Source organism: Pithys albifrons, chromosome 7 (genome assembly GCF_047495875.1).
Source record: "Pithys albifrons albifrons isolate INPA30051 chromosome 7, PitAlb_v1, whole genome shotgun sequence".
Classification (NCBI taxonomy): Eukaryota; Metazoa; Chordata; class Aves; order Passeriformes; family Thamnophilidae; genus Pithys; species Pithys albifrons.
This window is the reverse complement of record NC_092464.1, coordinates 61,138,906-61,165,779: the sequence shown is the minus strand read 5'-3', so window position 1 is coordinate 61,165,779 and position 26,874 is coordinate 61,138,906. Positions and strand designations below refer to the sequence as shown.

The 26,874-nt window shown below is 49.3% G+C and overlaps 2 protein-coding genes across 5 annotated transcripts in view; one reads left to right on the top strand and one right to left on the bottom strand.

The window, feature by feature from the left end:
* The window catches only part of LOC139673847 (class I histocompatibility antigen, F10 alpha chain-like), a 283,320-nt gene that overhangs the window by 44,360 nt on the left and 212,086 nt on the right, over positions 1-26,874 (top strand). The gene's annotated exons all lie outside the window — the stretch shown is intronic.
* LOC139673846 (class I histocompatibility antigen, F10 alpha chain-like) overlaps positions 1-26,874 on the bottom strand; it is a 327,584-nt gene that overhangs the window by 300,470 nt on the left and 240 nt on the right. The window contains exons 2-8 of one of the 4 annotated variants that reach the window (XM_071559723.1): positions 24,185-24,448; positions 22,575-22,850; positions 22,111-22,383; positions 21,888-21,995; positions 21,751-21,789; positions 21,591-21,623; positions 16,256-16,274 (exon numbers count right to left, since the gene is read on the bottom strand). In XM_071559723.1, coding sequence (XP_071415824.1) covers positions 21,610-21,623; positions 21,751-21,789; positions 21,888-21,995; positions 22,111-22,383; positions 22,575-22,850; positions 24,185-24,448 — 974 coding nt within the window. In that variant the 3' untranslated portion in view covers positions 16,256-16,274; positions 21,591-21,609. Of the gene's footprint in view, positions 1-16,255; positions 16,275-20,979; positions 21,318-21,590; positions 21,624-21,750; positions 21,790-21,887; positions 21,996-22,110; positions 22,384-22,574; positions 22,851-24,184; positions 24,449-26,874 lie in introns of those variants that run through there. The other 3 variants (XM_071559720.1, XM_071559722.1, XM_071559721.1) reach the window with 3 other exon arrangements.

Here is a 26,874-nt window from a genome sequence, read left to right as displayed (position 1 = left end):
CACATTAGAGACCCTCCAGGCTGTGGGATTTGCCAGCGTTGGGAAATCTTCCCACAGACTGCACATACATTGCCCTTCATGCAGACTTACCGTGTGAAAGCCTGGAAAGATTCCTCTTCTGTGGATCTTCCTCTCAACTTTCCTCACACCCCAGACTGTGTGTAACCTCTCTCTGCCCTGCTTTTCTGCCCTCGGTGTGTGCAGGCAGTGCCCTGAGCCCTGCTGGGCTGTGCACAGGAGCTGCTCCTGGGCAGAGCTGTCTCTCTGCAGCACTGCCCGCTTGCCAGGAGCTCCCTGTGTGCCAGGAGCCCGGCCCAGCTCAGCAGCACAGCAACAGCCCAGGGCATTTAATGGCCCTCTGGGGGGTTTGGTGCTGAGTCCCTGAACATCAGACCCTGAGGAAAGATGCAGGAACCTCTTGAGAAAGAAAAGTCAGAATCAAACTTTAAAGTTTCTTTTGTTGTTAATGGGTCCCTCTGAGTGACTTAACTGAGAAAGTGTCCCCAGATTCCAGTTAGAAAAGAAAGAGACAATGATGACAAATATGGACTAGGAAAGAAAGGTCACTCAGATGCTGAGGAAAGTAAGAAGCATTTCATTAACCCAAAGGTCACAGTCGTGGCCCCCAGCCCTGGGAAGAGAGGTCCTGTCTCTCCCTCATTCCTCAGGGCTCTTCCTGAGGCACTGGGATGTGGGATGTGCAATGCCAAGGGCAGGATGATGGGGTGGCACCTCCCAGGCTGCTGAGCAGGGACAAGGAGGCAATGAGGCCCCAGGGCTGCAAGGCTCACTTGTCTCCTCATGCCATCAGGGGCACACACAGCAGCCATGGCCAAAGGCCTGCACAAGTTGGCTCTCTTGGGTCCTTTCAGCTTTTGCACATCCCTGTCTCCTCTCCAGCCCAGGCTGTCCTACGGTGTCCATGCCCTGCCCCTTTCCCTGCAGGCTGTCGGCATCCCCCGGCTGCCCCACCTCGCTGGCCCCTTCCTGCACTGACATCTCTCCCTCCTCCCTGGCTCTGCCTTGGGACACAAAGCCTTGGGCTGATCCAGACTCCTTCAGGGGGATGTGTTGCACCACAACACTGCCCTTGGGCAGAAATTCCTTTCTCCTTGTGTGCAGTCTGGACGTCCTGAGTTTCTCTTCAAGGACTCTCAGGCTTCTCCTGTTCATTCCTCAGTCTCCACACCACTGGGCCCAGGGCTTGGAGGCTTCCAAACCCCTTCATACGATATCTCTGGTATTTAGCCATGAAAATGTTGTGCTCTTAGTGCAGGAGAGACACAGTGACACTTTTTGCCAAAGGTTGTATTGGCAGAACAAGGCACAGGAACTGGAACTGAATGAGGGGAGATTTCCATTGGATGTCAGGAAGAAATATTTTGTGATGAGGGTGGCAGGAACCTGGGCCAGGTTACAGAGTAAGTGGAAACCCCATTCCTGGAGCTGCCCAAGGTTTGGAATTTTGTACAACCTAAACTTATGGAAGGTGTCCCTGAGTAATTGAAGTGCACTTTGACTAGTGGCTATTTTAGGTCTCTTCCAATCCAAACTGTTTATTATTCTTTTTTCCTATATCCCTAACACCTTCTCCACAGGGTTGCAAATACCGACATGCACCATGTTGTCATTTTAATGTGACCTAATCCCCAACACTTTATGAAAATGGAAAAACAGTCCTTTTAGGGACATGAATTTCAATGACTTTGGAGGAACCTTTCAAAACTCAAAAGTTATAAAGGAACTAATAGAGATTTCCAACATCTCTGCATGAAAGGCTCCCCAAGTGATCAGTGACAGCCCCCCAGGATGGCCTTGCAGCTGAGGTTGGGGGTTTTCTCACTCAGGTCCTGAGACTGAGGATGGGCAGCCAGAAAGTGCATTTAGGGACAGTGCAAGACTTGCCATGGGATGTCCAGGAAATGACCAAAGTGATTTGTGGAGGAAGAGGTATGAGAAAACAGAGAGAAAAGGGTATGAAGGAGCTGGGCATGTGCAAAGAGGTTACTGGTCAGTGCCTTTTTCTGGCTGTGCCCTGTAACTGATCCCACAGTCTGTTCCATTTTTCTAATCCCTCCACTGCCAAGAACTTTCTGGGAGAAGGGATCTCTGTACTCTGGGTTTGAAGGGAGGTCCAAGTGCCAACCACTGGAGTGGGAGCCCCAAAATCATCATATCTTGTGTTTTTTGGGGGCCCAGACACTGGTGAGACTGGTGTGTGTGCACAGAACACTGGTGGGTGTGTGGGTGGGTGAGTGGGTGTAACCACCAGTGACCATCAAACCAGAGCAAACAGGGATTGGCAGAGGCCTGGGAGCTGCTGTCTGAGATCATCTCCTGAGGGATCCACATTGTCTGGGTGTCTCTGCAGCTCCACATCTTCTCCTGACATGGCAGAGCACACAAACAGCCCATCCTTGTGTCCCTTTCTCCACTCACTGTGCTTTGGTTTGGCCCAGAACCCACCCGAGGTCCCTTCCAGGATGAGTCTCTGTGCATTTCCCTCCCCCATGGACCTTCCATTCCTGATGCAGCATCTGTGGGGCAGCAGAGCTGGGTCAGTGCAGGGACAGGGCTGGCTGTGACAGGGGCCATGAAGCCACTGCCAGGAGGTGAAAGCAAGGACAGTTTGCAAAGAAAGTGTTAGATATGGCGACTGTTTTTGAGGGAGGGAAGGTTTGACTGGAGCTGGCATGTGAAGAGCATGAAAGACAAGGGGTGTTGAGGGAAACAGGGAATGTTCAGCGTGGAGATGAGGATAAGATTTTTCCCCAGTTGCAGGGCCAGTGCAGAGCAGGGTGGCCACAAGCCCAGGCTGCCTTCCTGCCTGCCAGGGTTGGTGGGGCTGTGTGACAGAGCTGCCCCCAGAATCAGAACCCGAGGGGCTCTCCCTCCTGCCCCACTCCTTCAGCTCCCCCAGATGGAATTTCTGTTGTGTGGGTTCCCTGATGTGCTGGATGACCTCACAATGCTCTGTTGCCGACCAGCGCCTAGGGAGACTGCACACACCAATGTGATGTTCAAGCAAATCCCAAGTGTATTCAAAAACTCAAGTATATATGACCTCAAGTGACCCCACCCCAGGTGTGGTGGTCTGACTCCCATTGGTTGAGGCTGGAAACATGTCCTTTTAAGGTGAAAACAAAACGTGTAATGTGGTCCTCCAGACCCACCTGAATCGGGCTGCAACATCCCCCCCTTTTTTTTCAAAGAACAAAGCAAAAATGCAAACAACATAATACACATCATGCATATTGCAACTTGAAGAGAAAGGCTGAAAATTTTGAAAATTGAGAAATAACATTTTGAAAGTCTTAAATTTTGCTAATTCAAGACTTAACAGCGTATTTGCAGGTTACACATCCCTACCTCCCCCTCTCTTTTCAAAATAGACTTTTGGAAGGAGGTACAGTAACCTTTGTAAACTAACACAAACCAATACATGACTAAGACACGTATGTTTGGAATTTGAAACTTACAACTAGTGCAAAACAAGAAACTTTTCTTTCACGCGTGAATTTGTGGTCTTTTTGTGCAGTCGTCACCGCACAGACCACTGTAAACAAACTACAAATTTTATTAAATTTTGTGCAAAGTGTCCAAGAGTGCAGAGTGACTTCCCTTAGCAAAGAAGCAAGTTCAGTCCAGCTGAGCTAAATCTCCTTATGTTCAAGGTCCATTCTCAGAACTTCTGTGTGGCCATCACAGAGGTTTGAGAATGAAGCTTTGATTTTTAGTCCTTATACACCCTTGGTAAAGCAGTAAACAAGTGTGAATTCACAGAGGAAATTCACAAAGGCTAAACATAACTACTTACATTCTGCAGAAAATGTTCAGCAGCTGAGGGGACAGGTGTCCTTATCCCTACAGCCTGCTGGGCAACTTGGCAGTGCAATAAGCTCAAAACGGCACTTTAACTGAAAGTTAACAGAATTTCAAAATATAGGTAGCTTGTCAGGATTATTTTTCACTGCTTGTGCTTTTTTGGAGTGTTTGCTTAATTCTGTGGAACATATCCCTTTAAACTCATCACATTGGTAACCATGAATCATCAACAAGAATCTCAGGGCTTCTCTGTTTTGTAATACTGCTTGTTCTATCCTATCAGCATCTGTTGAGAAATCATTAAGCATTTTGGCAATGATGTTTAGTTGTTCCTGCACCCAGTAGTTAAGCATTTGCACTAAACGTAATGCTGTGTCTACGCCAACTGGGGAAAAAACTGCTGCTAGCAAATTTCTTGTATCACTCCAATGTTCTATGGTGTTTTCCTCAGCTTGAGGACTAGACCACTTAACATGCTCTTGTATTGATTGTGTAAATTTGGTCAGCTGGCCTAAGTAACAAGGTCCACTTTTTGCCTGGGCAGGTATTTCAGGCCATGCTCTATTACCACAAATTAAGAAATATCCAGGAGGCAACGCTCTTCTCTGGTTACCTTTTGTGTGAACCAATCTTGTTTTTGCGTAACTTGTATTTTGTGAACCAACAACATTTCAACACCAACTGCTATTGGTGTAACTCTTATTATGAGGAGTGACATCTGTGCTTCCCACAGGAAAATATTGCTGTGACCAGTGTTTGTTTGACCATTCAGATACACTGGAATGCACAGGGTGAAATTCAACACATGACTCATTTCCAGGGAGAGCTCCTACTAACCTTAGCTCTTGCGGATCTCTCTCTAAGGGAGTATTCAATTGCCATATGATGTCTGCTATGGTTTCTCCAGTACCACTGCAGGACACTTTTGCTTCCTGAATACCAAAAGGAATGAAATCTTTGATGTTATGATAAGGTATTCCTATAAGGCACACTTTGTTTGGTTCTCCTGCTTTAACCATGTTATCTGAGCAGAAATTTTTTAGATTTGCCTGTTGAGAAAGCATTATCCATACATTTTGATTAGTAACAGCAACAAGACAAGTTACAAATGCAAGAGATACACTTAGATACTCTCTGGATTTAACTACCCTTTGAATTATGGTGGCTAGATGCTTTTCATCTGGCTTCACCATAGCTGTGAAGGCTTCTGAAATGGTCTTTTGAGTTACCAGAGGCTTCCCTGTTTTAGGAAGGTTAGAAAAGACAGCTAAAGCAGCATTTTTGGATCTTTCAAATCCCTTTTTTACTACATCATGATTCCCAGCTCCCCCCAGCATGTCCCAAACAGAGGCTTCTTCCTGCGCTGTTGTTGAAGACTGCAGGTGCCAGTTTTCTGGCGCAGGGGCAAGTCCCTGCGGGTGCTGAGGGTTCCGGTGCCTGTGCTGGCAGCTGCGGGCAGCGCACGGCTATCGGGGAGAGGGTCCCCGCTGGTGCTGCAGAGCTTGTGTTCTGCGCGACTGGCGCTGTGGGAACTCGCTCTCGGGGCGCTCGCGCTGTGAATGGCGCACAGTGAAGGGAATGACCAGGGGGAGCTCCGGTGGCTCCGCTCCACTGGGGAGGAGTCTCTCCCCTCTCCATGACGCGGTCGATCCACGCAGGAGGTGGTGGGGGTGGCGCGGGAACTGATCCGCCCCCGACCCCTGCAGGCTGCGGGGGACCCGCGCCTGGCGCATGCGCTGTGATTGGCAGGCAGTAGGGAGGGGGGTTGGGCGGTCCTGGCGCCTCGTGGTCAGGGCGCGCCGTTCCTTTGTTTGATTTCACGGGCTTTGCCATCACGTGGTCTCTTTGTTTTCCTGGCCACGCAGTTTCGAGTCCTGCCGAAATGTCTCCCACGGCCGCCTCTTGCCGTAACGGAGCGACTCCGGCGTACCCGCAGGGCGGCGGGGAGTGCGGCGGCGGGGCGACTCCAGCCCCGAGGTACCCGCAGGGCATTGGCGGCGGCGGAGCCGGCGCCGAAGGTGGATGGACAGGGAGAGAGAAACTCCATGGGGTTTGTCCCCCCCTCCACATGTCTCTCTCGGCTGAGGGCATTCCCCATCGCGCCTTCTCAGAGTTGGGATTTAAATAAAAGTCACTCACGGTTTGGTTTTCTGCGGCGTGTCTCGTGGGGTTCCAAGGTTGCTGCTGAGGTCCGTCCGCTTCTACAGCGGCAGCTGGTGGCCTCATTTGCTGTGCATAGGCTGTTTCTTGGTAGTTGTAAGGCGGTGCAAAGACGACTTCTTGGCTTTTTACGGCGGCGAACGGCGTGGAAAAGCTTTGATTCCATCGTTGCTGTGGTCTTGCCGGGTTTTCCGGAGCGGGAGCGGGAGGTGCCGCGTGTGGGTACTGCGGCGGGAGTTCCGCAGGCGGCACGGGCAGAGAGGGGTACCGCAGCAGCGTTTCTTCGAGCAGCGGTGCCCACGGCGGTGCAGAAGGGTGTTCAGGGGAAAAACTGCTATGTAGAAACAGACTTTTTTCCTTTCTCTCCGGTAGATCGAGGTTTTTACGGGCTCGTTCTACCTCTAACAGCATTTTCCTTACAGCTGCATATGACAAAATGTGCGGCAGAAATTTTTTGTGTGCAGTTTGCACTAAATTTCACAAATCTGCCCCAATTTTATCACACACTTCTATGGAAAGCGTGGAATTGGCATCTGTTAGGTGCCCTCGAGTGAAACACTAATCCAAAAAGTCCTGTAATGCTTGTCTTTCAATGTTTGTTTTTGTAACACGAGCTAGTTTTTCAAATTTATCAAGCAATAAGTTCGTTTTAGTCGAGTTGGAGTTTCCCATGTTTCTTTAACTCACCGGTTCGAAGGTCGTGGTTCCGTCAGTCCACGTTCTTCCAGCAGCTCTCAAGGCCACTACACAAAACTCCCAAGTTTACAGGAGACAGAAGCTCTCGGGGGCTTCTCCACAAAGCACCCAAAAAAACTGGGGCACAGCAGCTCTCGGGGGCCACTTCTTAAGGTTCTAGGCAGGTCTGCAGGTGGGTTCCATGTTCTGAGACACGTTGGGGTCCACCAATTGTTGCAAACCTGCACTAGAGGAGACTGCACCCACCAATGTGATGTAAAGCAAATCCCAAGTTTATTCAAAAACACAGGTGATGCCCAAAAAGGCAGAACAAACTGTTTAGAGACAAAGTTTTAGTCCATAAACAGCAAGGTATTTATTAAGACAACGTTGGGAAGCCCCCGACTAGCGTCGGACAAAGAGCTTCAAAATTTACAGTGAGAAGCTACAGTATTTATACATTTTGGTGAGGGATTACAGTATTCTTACATACATATTCATGCATAATTATAATATTGCAATATAATATTCATAGCAGGCGGAGTTGGGGCGGAGCTGTCCATTTTGAGGAATATTATGAGGGGAGATCCTGTTACTTCATCAGGTGGTGGTCGCATTCTTGCTCCTCATCCTCATGAACTCTGTATGATCTTGCAGTGGGTTTTGCCAACTATGGTGTTCTGGTTTCTTTTCTTGGGATTAACCTGTCAATTTGTTGTTTAGCTAAGCACAGGTCTACGCTAATTGGATCGTTAATTATGACTCCACTGAAGGTTAAACCTTATCTCTTGGAAACTCCCATGAAAGTTGGGTGCTCTTTGTAAAATCCCCTAAGTTCTGGCTTTTCTCTACTTCATTCCCCCCCTTTTCTTATGGCTTGCGGATTCTTCCGCCAAGCCCAAAAGAATTTTGTGCTGTTTTCACCATAATCCATAAAGTTTGGGTTCTCTTAATTATGGTGCTAATCTTGTACCACAAGTATACATTCAGGAGTGTTAGCAGGACGGTACTTACGGCTATAGCTATCATTGGATGCACTAGAGAATTGAATACCTGTGTTGCAGTAGGGGAACGTCCTGTTAGGATATCCCACCAATGCTGTTTTCCCTCTCGCTCTACCTTTGTCAGGATAGTTTTTATCTTTGCTGTATCGTGTTCTACTTGCCATAAGGTGCGTTGTGTACTTCTGTTTACTTCTTGCACTAATCTTTCTATGTCTGGGTGTCTAAGCATTTTCTTAAGAAGTTCAGTATCCATACCTATTTGCAGGTGTGGTATATTATGATACAGGCTATAATTTACTTCTATCAGCTGTTTAGTAGTTATCGGAGCAGTGTAGTCAAAATCACAACCTATAATGCGAGTAAAATTACATACACAAAAGTTAGTACCATTAGTTGTTTCATGGCAATGGTCAATTGTGAGTTCAGTACAGAGAGTCCTAAGGCATGCACATCCATTGCCGATATAGTATACCTGCGATTTGGTTTGATTGTGGGGTAACATTTCAAAGGTACATACGCTATTTTCAGTGTCTAAGCACAGGTCTTCTCCTTCTACAATAGTATTTTCACAGACATAACCTAAGTGTCCTTTGGAGATGCACGTTTCTAAGCTGACTGTTATCCATTTCCCCTTAATGTAATCAAAACTGGCCCAGACGTTATGATCAATTGGTCGAACTAAAACGTTTTGGTGCATTGTCCCCAGAGTCAGGACAGGAAAAACAGTTCGTTCCCTGGCGGCACTGATCGTGAGTACATATGCCTCGATTTGTTCATGTTGGGGATTGTAGGTAAAATTTACCGGGTGCCACCAGGCTTGATGATCCCTTTCAAACTGGGTAGTGGAATTGTTTTTAGCTATTAGTTCTCTTACTTCTTGAGGCAAAATTCCTGAGACTCCTTCCCTTATAATTCCAGCTGTTACAGACTGTATCCACTGCTGTGTTTGGATGCATTGGAGAGCGAGTGCAACCGTCCTGCTAACATCCCCAGCATATTCTGCAATCTTAAGGAAATCCTCAGCCGTGTGGTTAGCTAATAGGGTTAGCAGTTTGACTGCTACCGATTGTGTTTCGGCCAGGGCCAACATAGATGAGCTTATGGGAACCCTAAGTCTCCCCAGATCTGAAGTAACTGAGCTTAACTTATTTACTAATACCTCCTGGTCGATCGTGTTCAATACTCCTAATCCCGTCCCTAACCATCCAGTTACATCTCTACGGACTCGCTGGGGATAGGATCTAGCTGCCAGCCATGCATTCCAGCCTGTGAGGCTCTGCTGAATAAAGGGCTGGCATTCCCTTCGTAATTGCGAAACATCTACCTGGACATTAACTTTAATTCTTTTCAGTGAGTATGCGGGATCTAATAACAATTTCTGCCCATTTGAGTGGCTTATTACCTGTGGACCAATAAAAGTCAGATTATGTATTCTTCTACAAATTGGGCTGAGAAGTACTGAAGTTGTGGGGGTTTTAGTAGTAATAGGGGTGTCTTCTGCGACATGGATCATAAACTGGTCCGATACCGCTCGATCTCTATTTAACCATATACAAGTTACTGTGACAAACTGAGTTAAAATCATTTTCAGTTCACATTTCTCTTCTCCACTGCTTCCTACTGTGTCCCATAAGCAGCTAACTGATCCTTCTCTTTTTACCCATACTGGATGTTGTATCTCTTTACTGAATGTAAGGATTGAGCCTTTCTTTGGGGTTATGGTTAGTCTAACCTGTCCCTTATCCTGACTCACCAAATTGGCAGGTTTACATCCTATCTGAATCTCTTCCCCTCTTTTCCCAGTTATACTCGTTAGTTTTCCTTGACTCTCTGTGTATTGCCAATCATATGGCATATATGGTTGGTTGTTGTGCAAGACATAGATAACTAAATACTGGTCGACTTCTGGGCTAGACTGTGGATCATCCGCTTCGGACCACATAAGCGCCTTCCTCATTCGTGCAGTAGACCAAGGCCATTGCAACTCAAACGATAAAATTATACTTATCCAGTGTCCCGAAATCATTATGAGGAGCATGGTTAAATCCATTGTCAATGATTGTCGTTAGGGATCCTTCTTCTTTTAGTGGAGAGTCATTCCTTGAAATTCCTGGTCCAGGCTACAGGGAGTTGAGGGGGCAGAAACAGTTACTCCTGAAACAGACATTCCCGTTATTCTTTCCCAGGATTCCTCGTCATAATTTTGCAAATAGTGAGCCCCGATTCCTGCCCCACAATACTCAGCTATTGCCCAGGTTTTATCCTCACAAAGGATTCTCCGCACTGCGTTCCTAGTCCAATGTTCCAGATTCATTAAATACCAATGATCCTTGTTTTCTACTACTAATGTTGATATTATGTGTAGATTTTCTACATCTTGTGGTGACCAATGTTGTTCTAACAGATCTCTATAGCGGTCTGTGATATCCTGATTAAATTTACGGTCGCAACTCATACAAGTACCGTAGTGTCTGTAATAATTTTGATGTACCCACCAAATTTTCTGACACCCACCACACAACACTTTGTACCAACGGTAGTGGGACCCATCCTTCTCACATCCACAAAAATATCTTGGTCCTTTTGATATTCTTTTTCTGATCTGTGATGATTTCGACCAATTCCTTCCTCCCGTGTGGGCTAATTCTTGAGCCAGGGATATTACTCTCCATGCTTTTACGTTTGGCTTAACCTCTTTAACTATTGGTAACAGGGCTCTTGTCCAGCGCCACCTCTGTATTTTAGTGAGATTACGTTCATCCATTTTCTGAGGGGGAGTTTTCTTGTTCAGGTTCCGGGGCTTTCTTAACCCGTGAGTAGTGGATCCAGGTAGGTCGTTCCTTTATTCGGACTGCCGTGAAGGTGGTCAGCAATACCTGGAACGGTCCCTCCCACCTCTCTTGTAGGGGTTCTCCTAAAAGATTCTGAACATATACCCAGTCACCAGAGTTAAAGGGGTGCAACTTGTTATCGGGTTGTCTAGGCTGTTGTCCTATTACTATAGTGGCATTTTTGTCAAACTGTTTCCCTATCGCAGTAATGTAATCATATACATACTGGTTGCCTATATGATCTATAGCTTCACTGTTCACAATTTGCATTGCATAGGGTCGCCCATACAGGATTTCAAACGGGCTCAGCTTTTCTTTTGATCTGGGCTTGACCCTTAATCGAATCAAGGCAATAGGCAAGGCTTGGTACCATTGCAGGTTGGTCTCCTGACATATCTTAGCAATTTGTTGTTTAAGAAGATGATTCATTTTTTCTACTTGCCCACTGGCTTGGGGCCTATAGGGTGTATGCAATTGCCACTTGATTTGTAGTGCCTTGCTGATTGCCTGAACAATCTTTGCACAAAAATGCGTTCCCCGGTCCGATGAAATATTTTTAGGTATCCCAAACCTTGGTATAATTTCATTCAGTAATACTTTAATCACCTCTTTTTCTTTACATGTCTTACATGGAAAGGCTTCAGGCCACCCAGAAAATGTGTCAGTTAAAACTAACATATATCGATATCCCCCTTTCCTTGGGAGTTCGGAGAAATCAATTTGCCACATTTCCCCTGGGAATTTCCCTTTGTTAATTGCTCCCAAGTGTACTTTTGTTCCAGTGTTTGGATTGTTTTTCAGACAGCGCTCACACCGGGAGGTCACTTGTTTTATGGTAGTATATAGTTTAGGTCCTGCTATTCTACTTTTAAGATACTGATAGAGGGGATCAAAACCCCAGTGAGTTTTCTCATGTTCTGTCTTTACGAATTGCCACATTATATTTCCTGGCAATATTAACTGCCCTGTTTCCATTTGGCCCCATCCACTATCCAGTAGCTTGCCCTTATTTCTCTGTATCCACTTATGATCTGTTTCTCGATATTCCGGTTGGAAGTTAGTATCCAACTCTCCAGGTACTAATGCAGTTACTAGTAGTCCTTGACCCTTTATTGCAGCTAACTTGGCTTCTGCGTCAGCTTTCCTATTACCTATTTCTGGGACGGTGTTACCTTTCAGGTGTCCTTTACAATGCATTACGGCCACTTGGTCCGGGAGCTGGACGGCTTCCAGTAGTCGTAGGATTTCTTCTGCATGTTTTACAACCTTCCCCTGGGTGGTTAATAATCCCCGTTCCTTCCAAATCGCTCCATGAGCATGCACTACGGAGAAGGCATATTTAGAGTCCGTCCACACATTTATACATAGTCCGTCTGCCAATTCAAGAGCCCGGGTGAGGGCTATCAACTCTGCCTTTTGTGCAGAGGTCCCCACAGGTAAAGGATTTGATTCAATCACCTGTTCCGTAGTGGTTACCGCATACCCAGCCATCCTCACGCCTTGTTTCACAAAGCTGCTGCCGTCTGAGAACCAGTTCTCTGCTTCCGGGATTGGTATCTCTTTGAGGTCAGGACGGCTGGAGTACACTGCTTCAATAGTTTCCATGCAGTTATGCTCAAGTGGTTCCTCTGGTGTCCTTCCTTCTAAAAATGAAGCTGGATTGACAACGTTAGTGACCTGAATTACTATGTCATCAGATTCAACCAGTATTGCCTGGTACTTCAGGAATCTCGAGGGTGACAGCCAATGGCCACCCTTCTGTTCCAATACTGTCGATACAGTATGAGATACTAACACTGTCATCTTTTGTCCCAATGTGAGTTTCCTGGCCTCTTCAATGTTCAGAATTACGGCAGCAACTGCCCTTAGACATGTAGGCCATCCTTTGCTCACCTCATCCAGTTGCTTCGAGAAGTATGCCACAGCCCTTTTACATGGTCCCAGCTGTTGGGCCAACACCCCCATTGCCATTCCCTGGCGTTCATGAGAGTACAACCAAAAAGGCTTCGTCACATCTGGCAAACCCAGTGCCGGGGCTCTCATAAGTTCTTGTTTTAATCTTTTGAATGCTGCCTCAGCCTCAGGAGTCCACTCGACAGTCCTTTTGGTGTCCTTGAGTAAGTCATATAGTGGCTTTGCCAGTATCCCGTACTGGTATATCCATAACCGGCACCATCCTGTCATCCCTAAAAAGGCTCGTAAGTCTCTAGGTGTTTGGGGCTTAGGCATCTGGCATATAGCTTCTTTCCTTGTTGTTCCTAGAGATCTCTGTCCCTTTGAGATTTCATATCCCAAGTACACGACTTGTTTTTGTACTAACTGGGCCTTTTGTTGGGAGACTCGGTATCCGTTTAAGCCCAAGAAATTTAAAAGTGAAATCGTCCATTGAACACAATCTTCTTCTTTCTCATTTCCCAGGATCAGATCATCGACATACTGTAGAAGAACGCCATCTCCTGGCGGCCGTTCCCATTGCTCTAGCTCTTTAGCCAATTGGTTCCCAAAAATTGTGGGACTGTTCTTGTAACCCTGGGGCAACACCGTCCATGTTAATTGAGTTTTTCTCCCCCCAATGGATTCCCATTCAAAAGCAAAAATCTTCTGACTTTCTGACGCTAAGGGAAGGCAAAAGAATGCATCTTTTAAATCCAACACTGTAAACCAGATTAAGTTATCTTTCAATTTGGTTAAAAGGGTATATGGATTGGCCACTACCGGATGTATAGTTTTTGTAATTTCATTTACAGCTCTTAAGTCCTGTACCAATCTATATGTTCCGTTTGGTTTCTTTACTGGCAGGATGGGTGTATTAAATTCAGACTCACATTCTATTAACAATCCTAATTCTAAAAACTTCTTTATTATGGGTGTTACTCCCTCTCTGTCTTCCAGCCTTAGTGGGTATTGTTTTTTATTTACCGGCTTTGCCCCTTGTATTAATTCAACCTTTATTGGTATTGCTTGTTTCGACCTCCCAGGTGTGTCCGTTGCCCAGGCCAAGGGATACACTTCGTCCATGATTCGCTTGTTATTTTCATTGTTTCGCTCTGGCTCAACGCTGCTCATAGCTAAGCTTAGAGCAGCTATCCATCTGTCTTCATTAACCAAAAATTCCAGTTCTCCCTTACTAAATTTAATGACCGCTCCCAAGTTCTCCAGCAAATCTCTCCCTAATAAAGGCTTAGGAGAATTAGGTAAATACAAGAATTGGTGTATTCCCATCTGTTTCCCAATTTTATACTTTAAGGGTTTTAGGAAAAATGCCTTTTCTGGTTGGCCTGTTGCACCTATGACTCTTACAGATTCATCACTTTGTGGTACCAATTTTTGATTTAAAACCGAGAATGTTGCTCCAGTGTCGACTAAAAAATCTAGTTCTTCATTACCCTCCCCCAGCGTTATTTTAACCAGTGGGTCCGCTAGGGAACAACCCACCGGTCCTCTTCATTGATTGCTTTGATGTGCAATAGTGGTGGCAGAGTTAGCACTTTTTATTGCCAGGAGGGGACAGTCCCGCTTCCAGTGACCTATTTGCAGGCAGTGGGAACACTGATTTGGTCCTATTCTCTGCGATACGTGTGCACCTCCCCTTCCTCGCATGAAGTTACCACGACCCCTTCCTCCTGTATTAGATCCAGGGACCCTGCCCCCGGTCCCCACAGGGTACTGACCATATGTTTCAGGGAATCCCTGGGTCATAGCTACCAAACGTGGTGGCTTCCCTGCTAGTTTCTTTTCTTCTCTATTGTTATATACTCTCCAGGCTTCCGTCATCAATTTTTCCAGATTTTTGTCGTCTGGGTGACCTAATCTTTGTAACTTTCTTCTTATGTCTGGATTACTTTGCCCTATAAACAGCCCGACCAGTTGTGCAATGCCTATTTCCGAAGCGGGATCCAAGGGAGTATATTGTCTCATTGCCTTTCTGAGTCTATCTAAGTAGTCGGTAGGTGATTCCCCTGTATCCTGTCTGATTTGATATAGGGCAGCCCAATTTATTGCCTTAGGAATCGCATTCCTTAAACCCTCGGCAATTATTTCTCGATATTGCTTCAACATTGCATAGTCTTCTGGTCGGTTCACGTCCCATCTCGGGTTTTCTCTAGGGAAAATATCCCTTAAATCTCCCCGTAAGGACCTCGCGTGCGTCCTAGCCGCATTTAGCACCAACTCCTTCTCAGTAGGAGTAAATGCATTCAATAACAAGTCCGTATCCTCCCAGTCAATGTCTTGGTTCCTAGCTATTAATTCAAATCTCTGTGCTATACTTTCTGGTTCTTCCCTGAAACTCTTCACTGCCTCCTTCCATCTATCCAACTCCCCTGATGAAAAGGGGACCTTTATTCTTCCTTGTTCTCCTTTGAGATTTATTACTTGTCTAAGGGGAGCAATTAAACGACTATCTGCTTTCTTTCCTGTTTTCCCTTTGCTGCCCTTTTGCTTCGCCGACCTGGTTTGATAGGAATGGCTGGCACCTTCTGATTCATCACTGTCACTGCTACTTTCAGTGTCTGTTTTGCCTTTCAGTCTTCTTGTGTCTGGGGTTTTCGGTAATGTCCCAGTTTCTGCAGCGTTGGCGGTTTCTATTCTGCTTTTTCCTTGTGTTGTGTCGCTCGAAGTATCCTCCTCGCTATCCTGTTTTTCCACCGTTCCTGGCGTCACAGGAGCACCTTTGATTGTTTTTGTTTTTGTGGCAGCCTCAAATATTTGAAATCTCTGTATCAAGTCTGTTATGTCCATAAGGCTTTCTTTTTCACTATCACTATCTTGTCTCTTTCTATATTTAAGACATTGTTTTCCAATACTGCAGGCATCACAACAACGCTTTTTTGCTTTAGAATTCTTCTGATCTTTTTCTAGTGCTAACACAAAAGGGTCTTGGGGTGGGATATTTACCCCACAATCTCTCTGCCACTCTGGTTTGTCTCTCAATGAAAAAAACATTTCACAATATATAACCTCATCCCACTTTTCCAATCTGCGGAGGAACAGAAGGAGCTGCAGCATTGTATTATAATTCAAGCTCCCCTCAGGGGGCCACTTTTCTCCCTCGTCTAAGGTATATAATGGCCACCAGTCTTGACAATACTTTAACAGCTTCTTTTTACTCATGTTTCCACCCGGGACCCCTCCAAACTCTTTCCAGTGTTTCAGAATACACCCAAGGGGGGTTTTTAAATTTATTTCTTTACCTTCCTTACTCGGTTGACTGCCCATTGTCAATATTTACTCCCACTAGATTGTCAATCGCTTCGTTCGTCTCTAGCCGGCCTTCTCGCGAAGGACGCGGAAACGTAGATCGGAACTCCTCACTCGCTTCGCAGTCAGACTGCGTCTCATTCACTCTCTTTCACACTCTTGCACTCCCCTCTGACCACTAGATTGTCAATCGCTTCGTTCGTCTCTAGCCGGCCTTCTCGCGAAGGGCGCGGAAACGTAGATCGGAACTCCTCACTCGCTTCGCAGTCAGACTGCGTCTCATTCACTCTCTTTCACACTCTTGCACTCCCCTCTGACCACTAGATTGTCAATCGCTTCGTTCGTCTCTAGCCGGCCTTCTCGCGAAGGACGCGGAAACGTAGATCGGAACTCCTCACTCGCTTCGCAGTCAGACTGCGTCTCATTCACTCTCTTTCACACTCTTGCACCCCCTCTGACCGCCCCCCTTAATATTGGATCAAAATAATGATGTTACCAGGGGAGGCCACAAGATGTCGCTGTAGACCGCAGGATTTTCAGGTGGTCCCTGGTGCGGCTCGATTCTATTATTACAACAGGTCTGAAAGCATTTGGAAAAAGACTAAGCCTCGAGTTCTCTTACAGAAATATTCCACGCACTTAACCATATGCAGAGCTTGCTCTGAGAAACAATGGTCACACCTTATATATGACACCCCTGGCAAACGATCTTCATCAAAAATTAAGCCACTGCAAACATTACATCTAGCAATCATAAACAGCGAACATTCACAATTTGGACAAATCTTTATCAGAGGCTCAGAGGAACAAAGCCCTTCTACAGACAGCCTTTCAGTACCTTTTCCCATACAGAACTCTTGAAATCTAATAGCTTACAGGAATTAGTTAACAGCAATCTCCTTCTCTCTCTTTTCTTTTTTTTTTTTTTTTTTTTTTTTTTTTTTTCTTGTAGTTCAAAAGGCTAAAACAACACAATTATTAGCACCCCACTCAACATACATACCAACTTCACATATAATTCAAATAGCTAAAACAACACAATTATTAGCATTACACTCAACATACATAGTAGCATCACATATAGTTCAAACAGCTAAAACAACACAATTATTAGCATCACATTCCACATACATAGCAGCATCACATATAGTAATAAGTTCATACGCTATTCTGCCTTCGTGAGATTCAAATCCATGTTCTTGAGGGGACTCCAACCCCTAAAAAAAAACCTCTTAAAATCGGGGACTCTAACCCCTTTCAGGACTCAGGCTCTGGGACTCTAACCTCAGACCTGGGAGCGTCCTCCTCGCCCTGTTCGATTCAGTTTTATAGTGCACCTTTATTCCTTCATTCAAATACGGTTATAAATACCTTTTGATCCTTCGAGAGGTCCTTGTCCACCGGTGTATGAGACCAGGGGTCAGGGAGACTGTCCGACAGCAAACTCGGTCGTGGGGGCGCCCTACAGTGTCCCCAGCCCCTCGGGTTTCAGCACCGATGGAGCAGGACTGTCCCACCAGAGTCGCCAGAATATGATGCCCAAAAAGGCAGAACAAACTGTTTAGAGACAGAGTTTTAGTCCATAAACAGCAAGGTATTTATTAAGACAACGTTGGGAAGCCCCCGACTAGCGTCGGACAAAGAGCTTCAAAATTTACAGTGAGAAGCTACAGTATTTATACATTTTGGTGAGGGATTACAGTATTCTTACATACATATTCATGCATAATTATAATATTGCAATATAATATTCATAGCAGGCGGAGTTGGGGCGGAGCTGTCCATTTTGAGGAATATTATGAGGGGAGATCCTGTTACTTCATCAGGTGGTGGTCGCATTCTTGCTCCTCATCCTCATGAACTCTGTATGATCTTGCAGTGGGTTTTGCCAACTATGGTGTTCTGGTTTCTTTTCTTGGGATTAACCTGTCAATTTGTTGTTTAGCTAAGCACAGGTCTACGCTAATTGGATCGTTAATTATGACTCCACTGAAGGTTAAACCTTATCTCTTGGAAACTCCCATGAAAGTTGGGTGCTCTTTGTAAAATCCCCTAAGTTCTGGCTTTTCTCTACTTCACAGGTATATATGACCTCAAGTGACCCCGCCCCAGGTGCGATGGTCTGACTCCAATTGGTTGAGGCTGGAAACATGTCCTTTTAAGGTGAAAACGAAACCTGTCAGGTGGTCCTTCAGACCCACCTGAATCAGGGCTGCAACAGCCCATGGCAGATGGTAGGACTGTGTTTCCACCCCTGGGGCAATCGATTCCACGTGTACTGGATGCCCCTCCAGGTGAAAGCAAACTGCGGCCTGCACTCTGCGGCCAAGGGAATGGAGAAGAATGCATTAGCAATGTCAACAGTGGCGTACCACTTTGCTGCTTTGGTCTCCAGCTCATACTGGAGTTCCAACATATCTGGCACGGCGACACTCAATGGTGGCGTGACCTCATTCAAGCCACGACAGTCCACTGTCAGTCTCCATTCTCCTTCTGGTTTGTGTACAGGCCAAATGGGGCTGTTGAAGGGTGAATGTGTTCTACTGACCACCCCTTGACTTTCCAGCTTCTTGATCAACCTATGGATGGGGGTCACAGCATCTCGGTTTGTCCGATACTGTCGCCTATGTACGGTTGTGGTGGCCATCGGTACTTCTTGATCTTAGAGTAATCCCACAGCAGAAGGGTCTTCTGAGAGGCCAGGAAGAGCAGACAACTGTTTGGACTTGTCTTCAATCACCGTGGCTACACCAAAAGCCCACCGGTACCCCTTTGGGTCCTTGAAGTGTCCTCTTTTCAAGTAGTCTATACCCAGGATGCAAGGGGCTTCTGGCCCTGTCACAATGGGATGTTTTTCCCATTGGTTTCCTGTCAAGCTCATGTCGGCCTCTACCACCGATAGGTCTTGAGACCCCCCGGTTACTCCAGAAATAGAAACAGTCTCTGTACCCTCATGTTCCGATGGCATCAATGTACACTGGGCGCCAGTGTCGACCAGAGCTCGGTATCTCCGAGGAGCCGATGTGCCAGGCCATCGAACCCACACTGTCCAGAAAACTCGATTGTCCCTTTCCTCCTCCTGGCCGGAGGCAGGGCCCCTCTATTGCTGCTCCTGCTCCGAGCACTCGCTATCTGACCTCAGTGATGTTCTATCAGAGACTCCTCCATCGGAGGTGATGGAGTCTCTCCTTTTACGTCTTGGGGACTGATGTTTCCTTTGCAGGGTCTCTGCCTCAACTATATGGACAGCCTTTTTGCCAGCTTTCTTCTCTATTAACTCTTGCAACCGGGCTCCGAGCTTAAAGGTGGGCTCACCGTTCCACCTTTCCATGTCTTCCCCCAGTGCACGTAGACTAGTCCACAACCATCCACGTTCACTACGTGGTTTACTCTTGGGGCTTCTCTTCTCATGTGCACTACGAGGGGAACGCGGACGAGACCGGGATCGAAAATGAGACCGAGACCGTGGCCTTTCCTCGGTTCTGTCTTCGTCAGAGGTATTGGAGGGCACCCTTCTCTCAGTGACCTGTCGGCCACAAGACTTAGGGCTGCCCCTAGAGTCTGGAAGATCAGCCCGTAGAGCGTCAAGCCCCTCTTCTATAGTCCGTAGCCAACTGCACATGTCACCCACTGTCCGGGGTACATGGTCACCACTCTTGGGAAGAACTGTTAGCAGGCAGCTGACTAACGATGGAGGGCAACCTTGTATTACTTTCCTCCACATCGGCATCGTGCAGGGGACATGCTCTGGGTTAGTGGTAGCAAGTCCGTCCAGAGGATCACCATAGAGAAGCTCTAACAGCGCCAGTTCCCGTAGGTATTGGCTGGCCTCATCTATGGTTGTCCACTTCCGTGGGGAACTCTGTAAAGACTCCCTATACGGGTATGCCCCAGTCACACCTCCAAAGAGTCGCAACAACAAATTGCAATCGCCCTGTGTCTTTGCCATCTCCTTTTCAATTTTATCATCTCTTGCAATAGTGCCCAGGTGTTGTGTTTCTTGACCATTCAACAGGTAAGACCCAGCTCCTCCATCTCGGCATCAGAGCACCCATGTAAGAATTCGTTCACCAGGCAGGCGCCTGTATTCCTTCCGTATGTCCCGAAGTTCTGCTGGCGTCAGTGATCTGGATATTATGGTCTCCTGTCTAATTTCCCTTGGCCGTTCCTGTTTCCTGGGTGATTGTTTGGCCCCCTCTGTTGAAGGCCCTGCACCTGTATCATCTGTTGAAAAACTCGCACTTGTCCCCTCACCAGCTCCTTCTCCTACTGTTGCTCCCTCTCCTAATGTTGCTCCCTCTGATGTCCCTATCCATGACTTCCTTTTCACTACAGGAGCAATAATAGTTTTTCGCTGATTGATCTGGGTACCTGTCTGGTTTGGGGTGTCTGTAGTGTCCTCCACAATCTGGGTCCCTGTGTCCTCCCTTGTACCTTTTTGGCAATGCTCTATTGCAGCTCGGTAGGCATGGGCCAAACCCCAATAGAAGGCAAGCAGCTGGTGGTTTGGGTCAGAATAAGCAAGGCATCCTTCCTCCAGGCAATGTGCCAGCTTGTTAGGGTCGAGCACCTCCTCCAGAGTAAATTGCCAGGTAACAGGAGGTGCCAAACGTCCTATTAACATGCCCAGGCTACTCCATCTTCCCTGCCACCCAGGCAGTGGCTTCTTCAAGGGACATCCCAATAACGGTCTTTTAAAACCCCGATTTGAAGCTTGCTCTGGCCTGGACCAAAACCACCAGCATAACACCACCTTTTTCAAACCTATCAATGCACCTAGGGTTTTCACCAGTCCCACGATTGTCATCAAAAACACCAAGTAAGAACCCCCAAAAACTGTGTATGCTCCTGCTATGAAACCTTCTATGTTGAAATCAGGTGGATCTTGGAGGGAGAAAAGAAAATCGAAGTCAAAGGTTGTACCAGGCAGAGTAGCTCTCACCATGTGAAATAGTATAAGCACTAACACAGGCAAACTGACAGTTATACCTAAGAAAGGTGTTAACAAAAGGCCTATTACCAATTTGCTCTCCATTTTGTTTTACGTTCAATGCCCAACGTGTTCCCAAAACAGAAGATAATCTACACTAGTTTACCTAAACAATCCCCAGGAACACAGCCAAGCTCCTGGGAAACTTGCCAACACCCTTGGTCAGTTCCCGGGTTTCGGCACCAAAAGAATGTTATAGTTTGAGCTGGCAAAATGCCAACTGCCTGGTACCCAGTCAAAAAGTCCACTCCCAGAGCAGGAGAGTGAGGGAAAACAGCAGAAACGAGGCTTTGGACACAGTGAGGTTTTTATATTTATACAGAGAAGAGGAAAGCTTAACACAGAATATGAAAGAGCACATAGTGACAGGAAACAACAACAGGCTCACCGAGGTCGCCCCAGCTAACAGGTGAAACTCCAAACCAACCAAACCCCCTCCCCAAAGGAAACCTCCCAGCAAGAGGGAAAGAGGAATTAACAGGAATGTGCTCACGTCCCCGGCTAAACAGACGTGCCGACTGGCAGGAGGGCCTGATATCAGCAGTCAGGGAGCGGGAACCGTCCTGGTCAGAAGCATGGACCGAAGAGCTCAGAGACTCCTCCCACCTTGCTTGTTATACTCCCCGACACTTCCTGATGATGTCAGATGATATGAAATACCTCTTTGGCTGCTTAAGTCAGATGATACCTGCCCCCTCTAATCTGTGTCACAACCTTTGAGGCCTGCTAAAAACTGAGGCCTAAATGGGGACCTATGCTGACTAAAGCCAAAACTACTACACCACTCCAGAATTCTTTCTGATCTCACTCTGGAATCCTGCCCTGATTTGGAATCCCATCCCAATCCTGCTCCATCCATTATGATCTGATTTCCCTCTGGAATCCCACCTGGATTCCACTCCATACCTGCAGGAGAGACGTCAGTTCAAGCATCTGCTCCTGTGGAAAACAGAAGATCCATGAGATTCTGGCTTGGATCACACACCTGAATCCATCCTGGGATCCATCATGGGATCCATCATGGAGAGGATCTGGATCTGGATGCAGACACTCTGCTGGTACTCACTGATAGGTGTTGTGTTGTATCCATTCCTCTCCCTGTTCCCTATGGAAATAAAGCGGGATCAGCACCTGTGGCACAGGATCCCTGGAATGCTGTCAAGTGGATCTGTGCCCCTTCCCCACCCCCATCCCATGAGTTACCGGATTGGAGCTTCCAGACAGCGAATCCCATGAGGCTGATGATGATGATGGCAGCGATGACGGACAGGGCGACCACCACTGGGGTGGAATTCCAGTTGGATTCTGGCTCTGGGAAGGGTGGAAGTGTGAGGAGGGGGAAGGGAACCCCCAACCCACTTCTCCACATTCCCAAATTCCCTGTTCCCAAATGCCCAGTTCCCACATTCCACATTCCCAGCCTCACCCCAGGCGAAGATCCCGGGTTCCGGCATCCCGGCGTGCTCCACCCGGCACCGGTACTGCTCCCGCTCCCCCGGCAGCGCCTCGATCCTGGCCCAGCTGTGGAAGGTGCCGTCGCTGTTGGGAACGATCCCGCCCCACTCCGTCTCCTGATCCCGGATTTCATCCCCTTTCATCCAGCTGATCCCGATGACGCCAGGGTAGAATCCGTATGTGTGGCAGGACAACGTCAGGATCCCGTGTTCCTCTTTGCCGGAGACATGGACATCGGGGGGCCCTGGAATGGGATAATGGTGACATCCAACCATGGAATTCCCATGAGGATGGGGTGGCAATGTCATCTGCCCATGGAATTCCCATGGCAATGGGATGGGGCTGAGATCCATCCATGGAATTCCTATGCATATTACCACATTCCCAAGTCCTCCATTCCCAAATCCCACATTTCAATGGGAATTCCATCCCCACCTTTGTGCTCCAGTGCCTCCTGCCCGTATCTGACGAATCTCCGCAGCCCTTCTGGACAGATGTGCTCCAGGTAATTTGTCTGCCTCTCCACCTCAAACCCTTCGTGTTCCCATTTCCTCTTGGTGACCTGGGCAGCGCCGTCGGCCGCCACGAAGCTCTTGGATCCCAGCTCGAAGGAGAGGAAATCCCGCCCGTCGTAGCCAAACCGGTAGGATCCACGGACGGTCCCGTCAGACAGGACATCACAGCCAATAATCCGCTGCAGTGTGTGGAGACCTGGGGGGAAATGGACCCACAGAGCCCCCTGGAATTGTGTCCCAGCCCCACAGAGCCCCACCCAGAGTGTGATGGAGTCTTATCCCAGCCCCTTGGATCCCCATGGATTCCCACCCAGCCCCACAGGTAACAAACACCCCAGCCCCACAGATCTCATCCCAGCCCCACAGATGCCCCCTAGACCCAGAGATCTCATCCCAGCCCCACAGGTCCCACCCCAGCCCCACAGATACCATCTCAGCTCCACAGATCCCCCCCAGCCCCACAGGTCCCCCCTGGCTCACAGATTCATCCCAGACTCACAGATCACATCCCAGACCAACAGATCCATATCCCAGCCCCACAGGTCCCATCCCAGCCCCACAGATCCTATCCCAGACCCACAGATCTCATCCCAGCCACAGAGATTGCTCCCAGACCCACAGATCCCATCCCAGCCACACAGATCCCCCCAAGCCTCAGAGATTCCATCCCAGCCCCAGAGATGCACCCCAACCCTACAGATCTCCCCCAGCCCCAAAGATTCCCCCTCCAGCCCAGAGATCTCCCATAGCTCCACAGATGGCATTCCAGCCCCACAAATACATCCCAGCCCCATAGATGCACCTCAGCCCCACAGATCCCATCTCAGTCTCACAGCTCCTATCCCAGACTCACAGATCCCTCCCAGTCCCACAGAACCCATACCAGCCCCACAAATCCCATCCCAGCCCCACAGATCCCTCCCATTCCCACAGACCCCATCTGAGCCCCACAGATCCTGCCCCCCGCTGCCCCACAGACCCCCTCCAGCCCAGAGATCTGCCATAGGACCATGGATTGCAACCCAGCCCCACAGATCCCATCTCAGTCCCACAAAACCCCTCCAGCCTCAAAGAGCCACCTCAGTCCCACAGATCTGCCCCAGACCCACTGATGGCCCTCAGCCCCTCATATCCCCCCCAGCCCCACAGATCCCAGCCCAGCCTCTCATATCCCCCCCAAGCTCCACAGATCCCACCACAGTCCCACAGATCCCCTCCTTCGACTTACAAACTCCATCTCCAGCAGCACAGATGCCCCCCAGACCCACAGATCCCATCCCAGCCCAAGATCCCAGCACAGCCCCACAAATCCCCCTGACCTTCAGATCTAAGCCCAGACCCAAAGAGCTCCCGAGACCCACAGATCGTCCCCAGCCTCAAAGATCCCCCTCCAGCCCACAGATCTCTCATAGCACCACAGATCCCATCCCAGCCCCACAGATGCACCTGAAACCCACAGACCCCATCCCAGTCCCACAGATCCCATCCCAGCCCCACAGAACTCCCCCATTCCCAGCTGCCCCCACTCACCCCCACTCTGGTTGTACCGGCCCCGCAGTATCTCCAGGCCGTCGGCAGCCCAGTGCTGGTTCCTCTCGTTGATCTCAGTCTGTCCATCCCAATATCCCAGCTCAGCTCCCTTCTCCATCCACGGCGTCTGTGGCTCCACCTGCCCCCGCTCGCTGTCGTAGCGGGTGATGGGGATCCCATCCAGGAACCCCATTTCCATGAACTGAGGGACCCCCGGGCTGGGCTCTGACACCGCCACGTACTGGTACCGCAGGGAGTGGAGAACTGGGGGGACACAGAGATTTGGGGGCCTGGGGGGGTCACCGGTCAAGGAACGGAGGAACTGGGCAGGAAGGGGCTTTGGGGATCCCAGGGAAGTTGGTGCAGGGAGTGTCGGTGCCGGGGTCCCACTGCACAGGACTGGGGACTCAGGGGGGGTCCCAGAGTCAAGGAAAAGGAGGGTACAGGGATTGGGAGAGGTGGAACAGGGAGTCCAAGAGGGACCTTTGTCCAGGAAAGGGGGATCCAGGGGCCCTCAGGGTCAGGGAAAGGGGATCACAGGGTGGGGAGACCCAGAATGGCCAAGAAACAGAGTGCAGGGGGTGTTGGTGCAGGATAAAGGGGCGCAAGGGGGTCCCTGTGTACGGGAATGGAAGCTCAGGGTGGTCTTGCTGCCATATAGGGGGGTGTAGGAGGGTGCTCGTGCCCAGGAATGGGAGTACAGCGGGGTCCCAGTTGCAAACATAGGGGGTTAGGGGGTCTGGGTGCTGAATAAGAGGTGCAGGGGGGGTCCCCATGCCCAGGAATGGAGGTTCAGGGGGGTCCCAGTGTCAAGGAAAGGGGAGTGAGGGCACGGGGAGATGTGTGATGGAGGTTCAGGGGTCCCTGTGCCCAGGAAAGGGCAGTCCAGGGGTCCCCAGTGTTGAGGAAAGTGAGGTCTGAAGGTTGGTAAAGGCAGGAATGGGGGTCCAGGGGGTCCCAGGATCAAAGAAAAGGGGTGCTGGGAGAGGAAAAATGGCTGGAAAAGGGTACACAGGACAATACTGGTGCAGGATAAGGGGGGTTTGGAAGGGTCCTGGTGCTGAACAAGGGAGGATCCACGGGGATCCAAGGGTAAAGGAATGGGGGGTGCAGGGACTGGGAGAGGTGGAATGGGAGGTCCAGGGGCTCCCTGTGCCCAGGAAAGGGGGGGGCGGAGGGGTCCAGGAGTCCCCAGTGTTGAGAAGAGGGACGTCATGAGAAGGAGAGACCTGGGATGGCTGGGAATGGGGGTTCTGGAGGTTCTTGGTGTAGAGGAAAGGAGGGGCTGGGAAAGGCAGGAGTAGGGGTCAGGGGGTCTTAGGATCAAGGAAAAGGAGGGTCTGGGAGAAGTGGGATGGCCAGGAAAGGGGGTGCAGGGGGGTACTGCTACAGGATAACGGGGTACAGGGGAGTTATGGTGCTGGATGGGAGGTTGCAGAGGGTCCTGGTGCCAGGAAATGGGGGTGCAGTGGGGCCCCAGTGCCCAGGAATTGCAGCCAGGGGGGTTCCAGTGCCTGGGACCCCCTGCAGGAAGAGCAGGAAGTGGAAAACTGGGGGAACTGTAAGACTGGCGGGTTTGGGAGGTCCAAGGGTCAAGGATGTGGGACTGGGAGAGCCAGGAAAGTCGGGAAGGGTCAAAGGTTCAAAGAAAGGGGGGGATGGGACTGGGAAAGGAGAGACAGAGGGCCTGGGGGGTCCCTGTGCCCAGGAAAGGGCAGTCCAGGGGTCCCCAGTGTTGAGGAAAGTGGGGTCTGCGAGCTGGGAATGGCAAGAATGGGGGTTCAGGGGGACCCAAGGTCAAGGAAAAGGGAGGATCAGGGGGCTGGGAGAGGCAGGATGGCTGGAAAAGGGATTGGAGTGGGGTATTTGTTCAGAGTAAAGGGGCTCAGGGGGGTCCTGGAGCCGGGGATGGGGTGCAGGGGGGGCCCTTGTTCAGAAATGGGGGTTCAGGTGGTCCAAGTAAGGGGTAAGGTGGCTCAGGGTGTCCCAGTGCCCAGGAATGGGGGCTCAAGGGGTTTCCTGTGCCCGGGAATGGGGGTTCAGGGAAGTCTCCTTCCCAGGAGTGGAGATTTAGGGAGGATCAAGGGGGTCCCCATGTCCAGGAATTGCGTTTCAGGAGGTTTCCCGTGCCCAGGAATGGGCGTTCAGGGGTCCCGGTGCTGGACAAGGGTGTTTAGGAGGGTCCCGGTACTGCGGGAGGGAGTTTGGGGAGAGGGGTTCCAGTGCCCAGGAATAGGGGGTTAAGGGGGTCCCGGTGCCCGGGAATGGGGGTTCAGGGATTTCTCTGTGGCCGGGAATGGGGGCTCAGGGGGGTCCCGTTGCCCAGGAATGGGGATCCAGGGCATCCCAGTGCTGGATAAGGGGGTGTAGCACGGTCCCCGTGCCCACGGAATGGGGGCTCAAGGGGTCTCCCGTGGCCGGGAACGGGGTTTCAGGGGGGCCTCCATCCCGGGAATGTGGTTTGGGGGGTTCCCTTCGCAGGAACAGAGGTTCAAGGGGGTTCCCATGTCCAGGAATTCCACTTCATGAGGTTTCCCGTGCCCAGGAATGGGGTTTCAGGGGTCTCGGTGCCAAAAAAGGGGGTTTAGGGAGGGGTCCAAGTGCTGCAGGAGGGGCTGCAGGAGGGTCCCAGTGGCCGGGAATGGGGGTGGAGGGGAATTCTCCTGCCCGGGAATGGGGGTTCAGGGGGG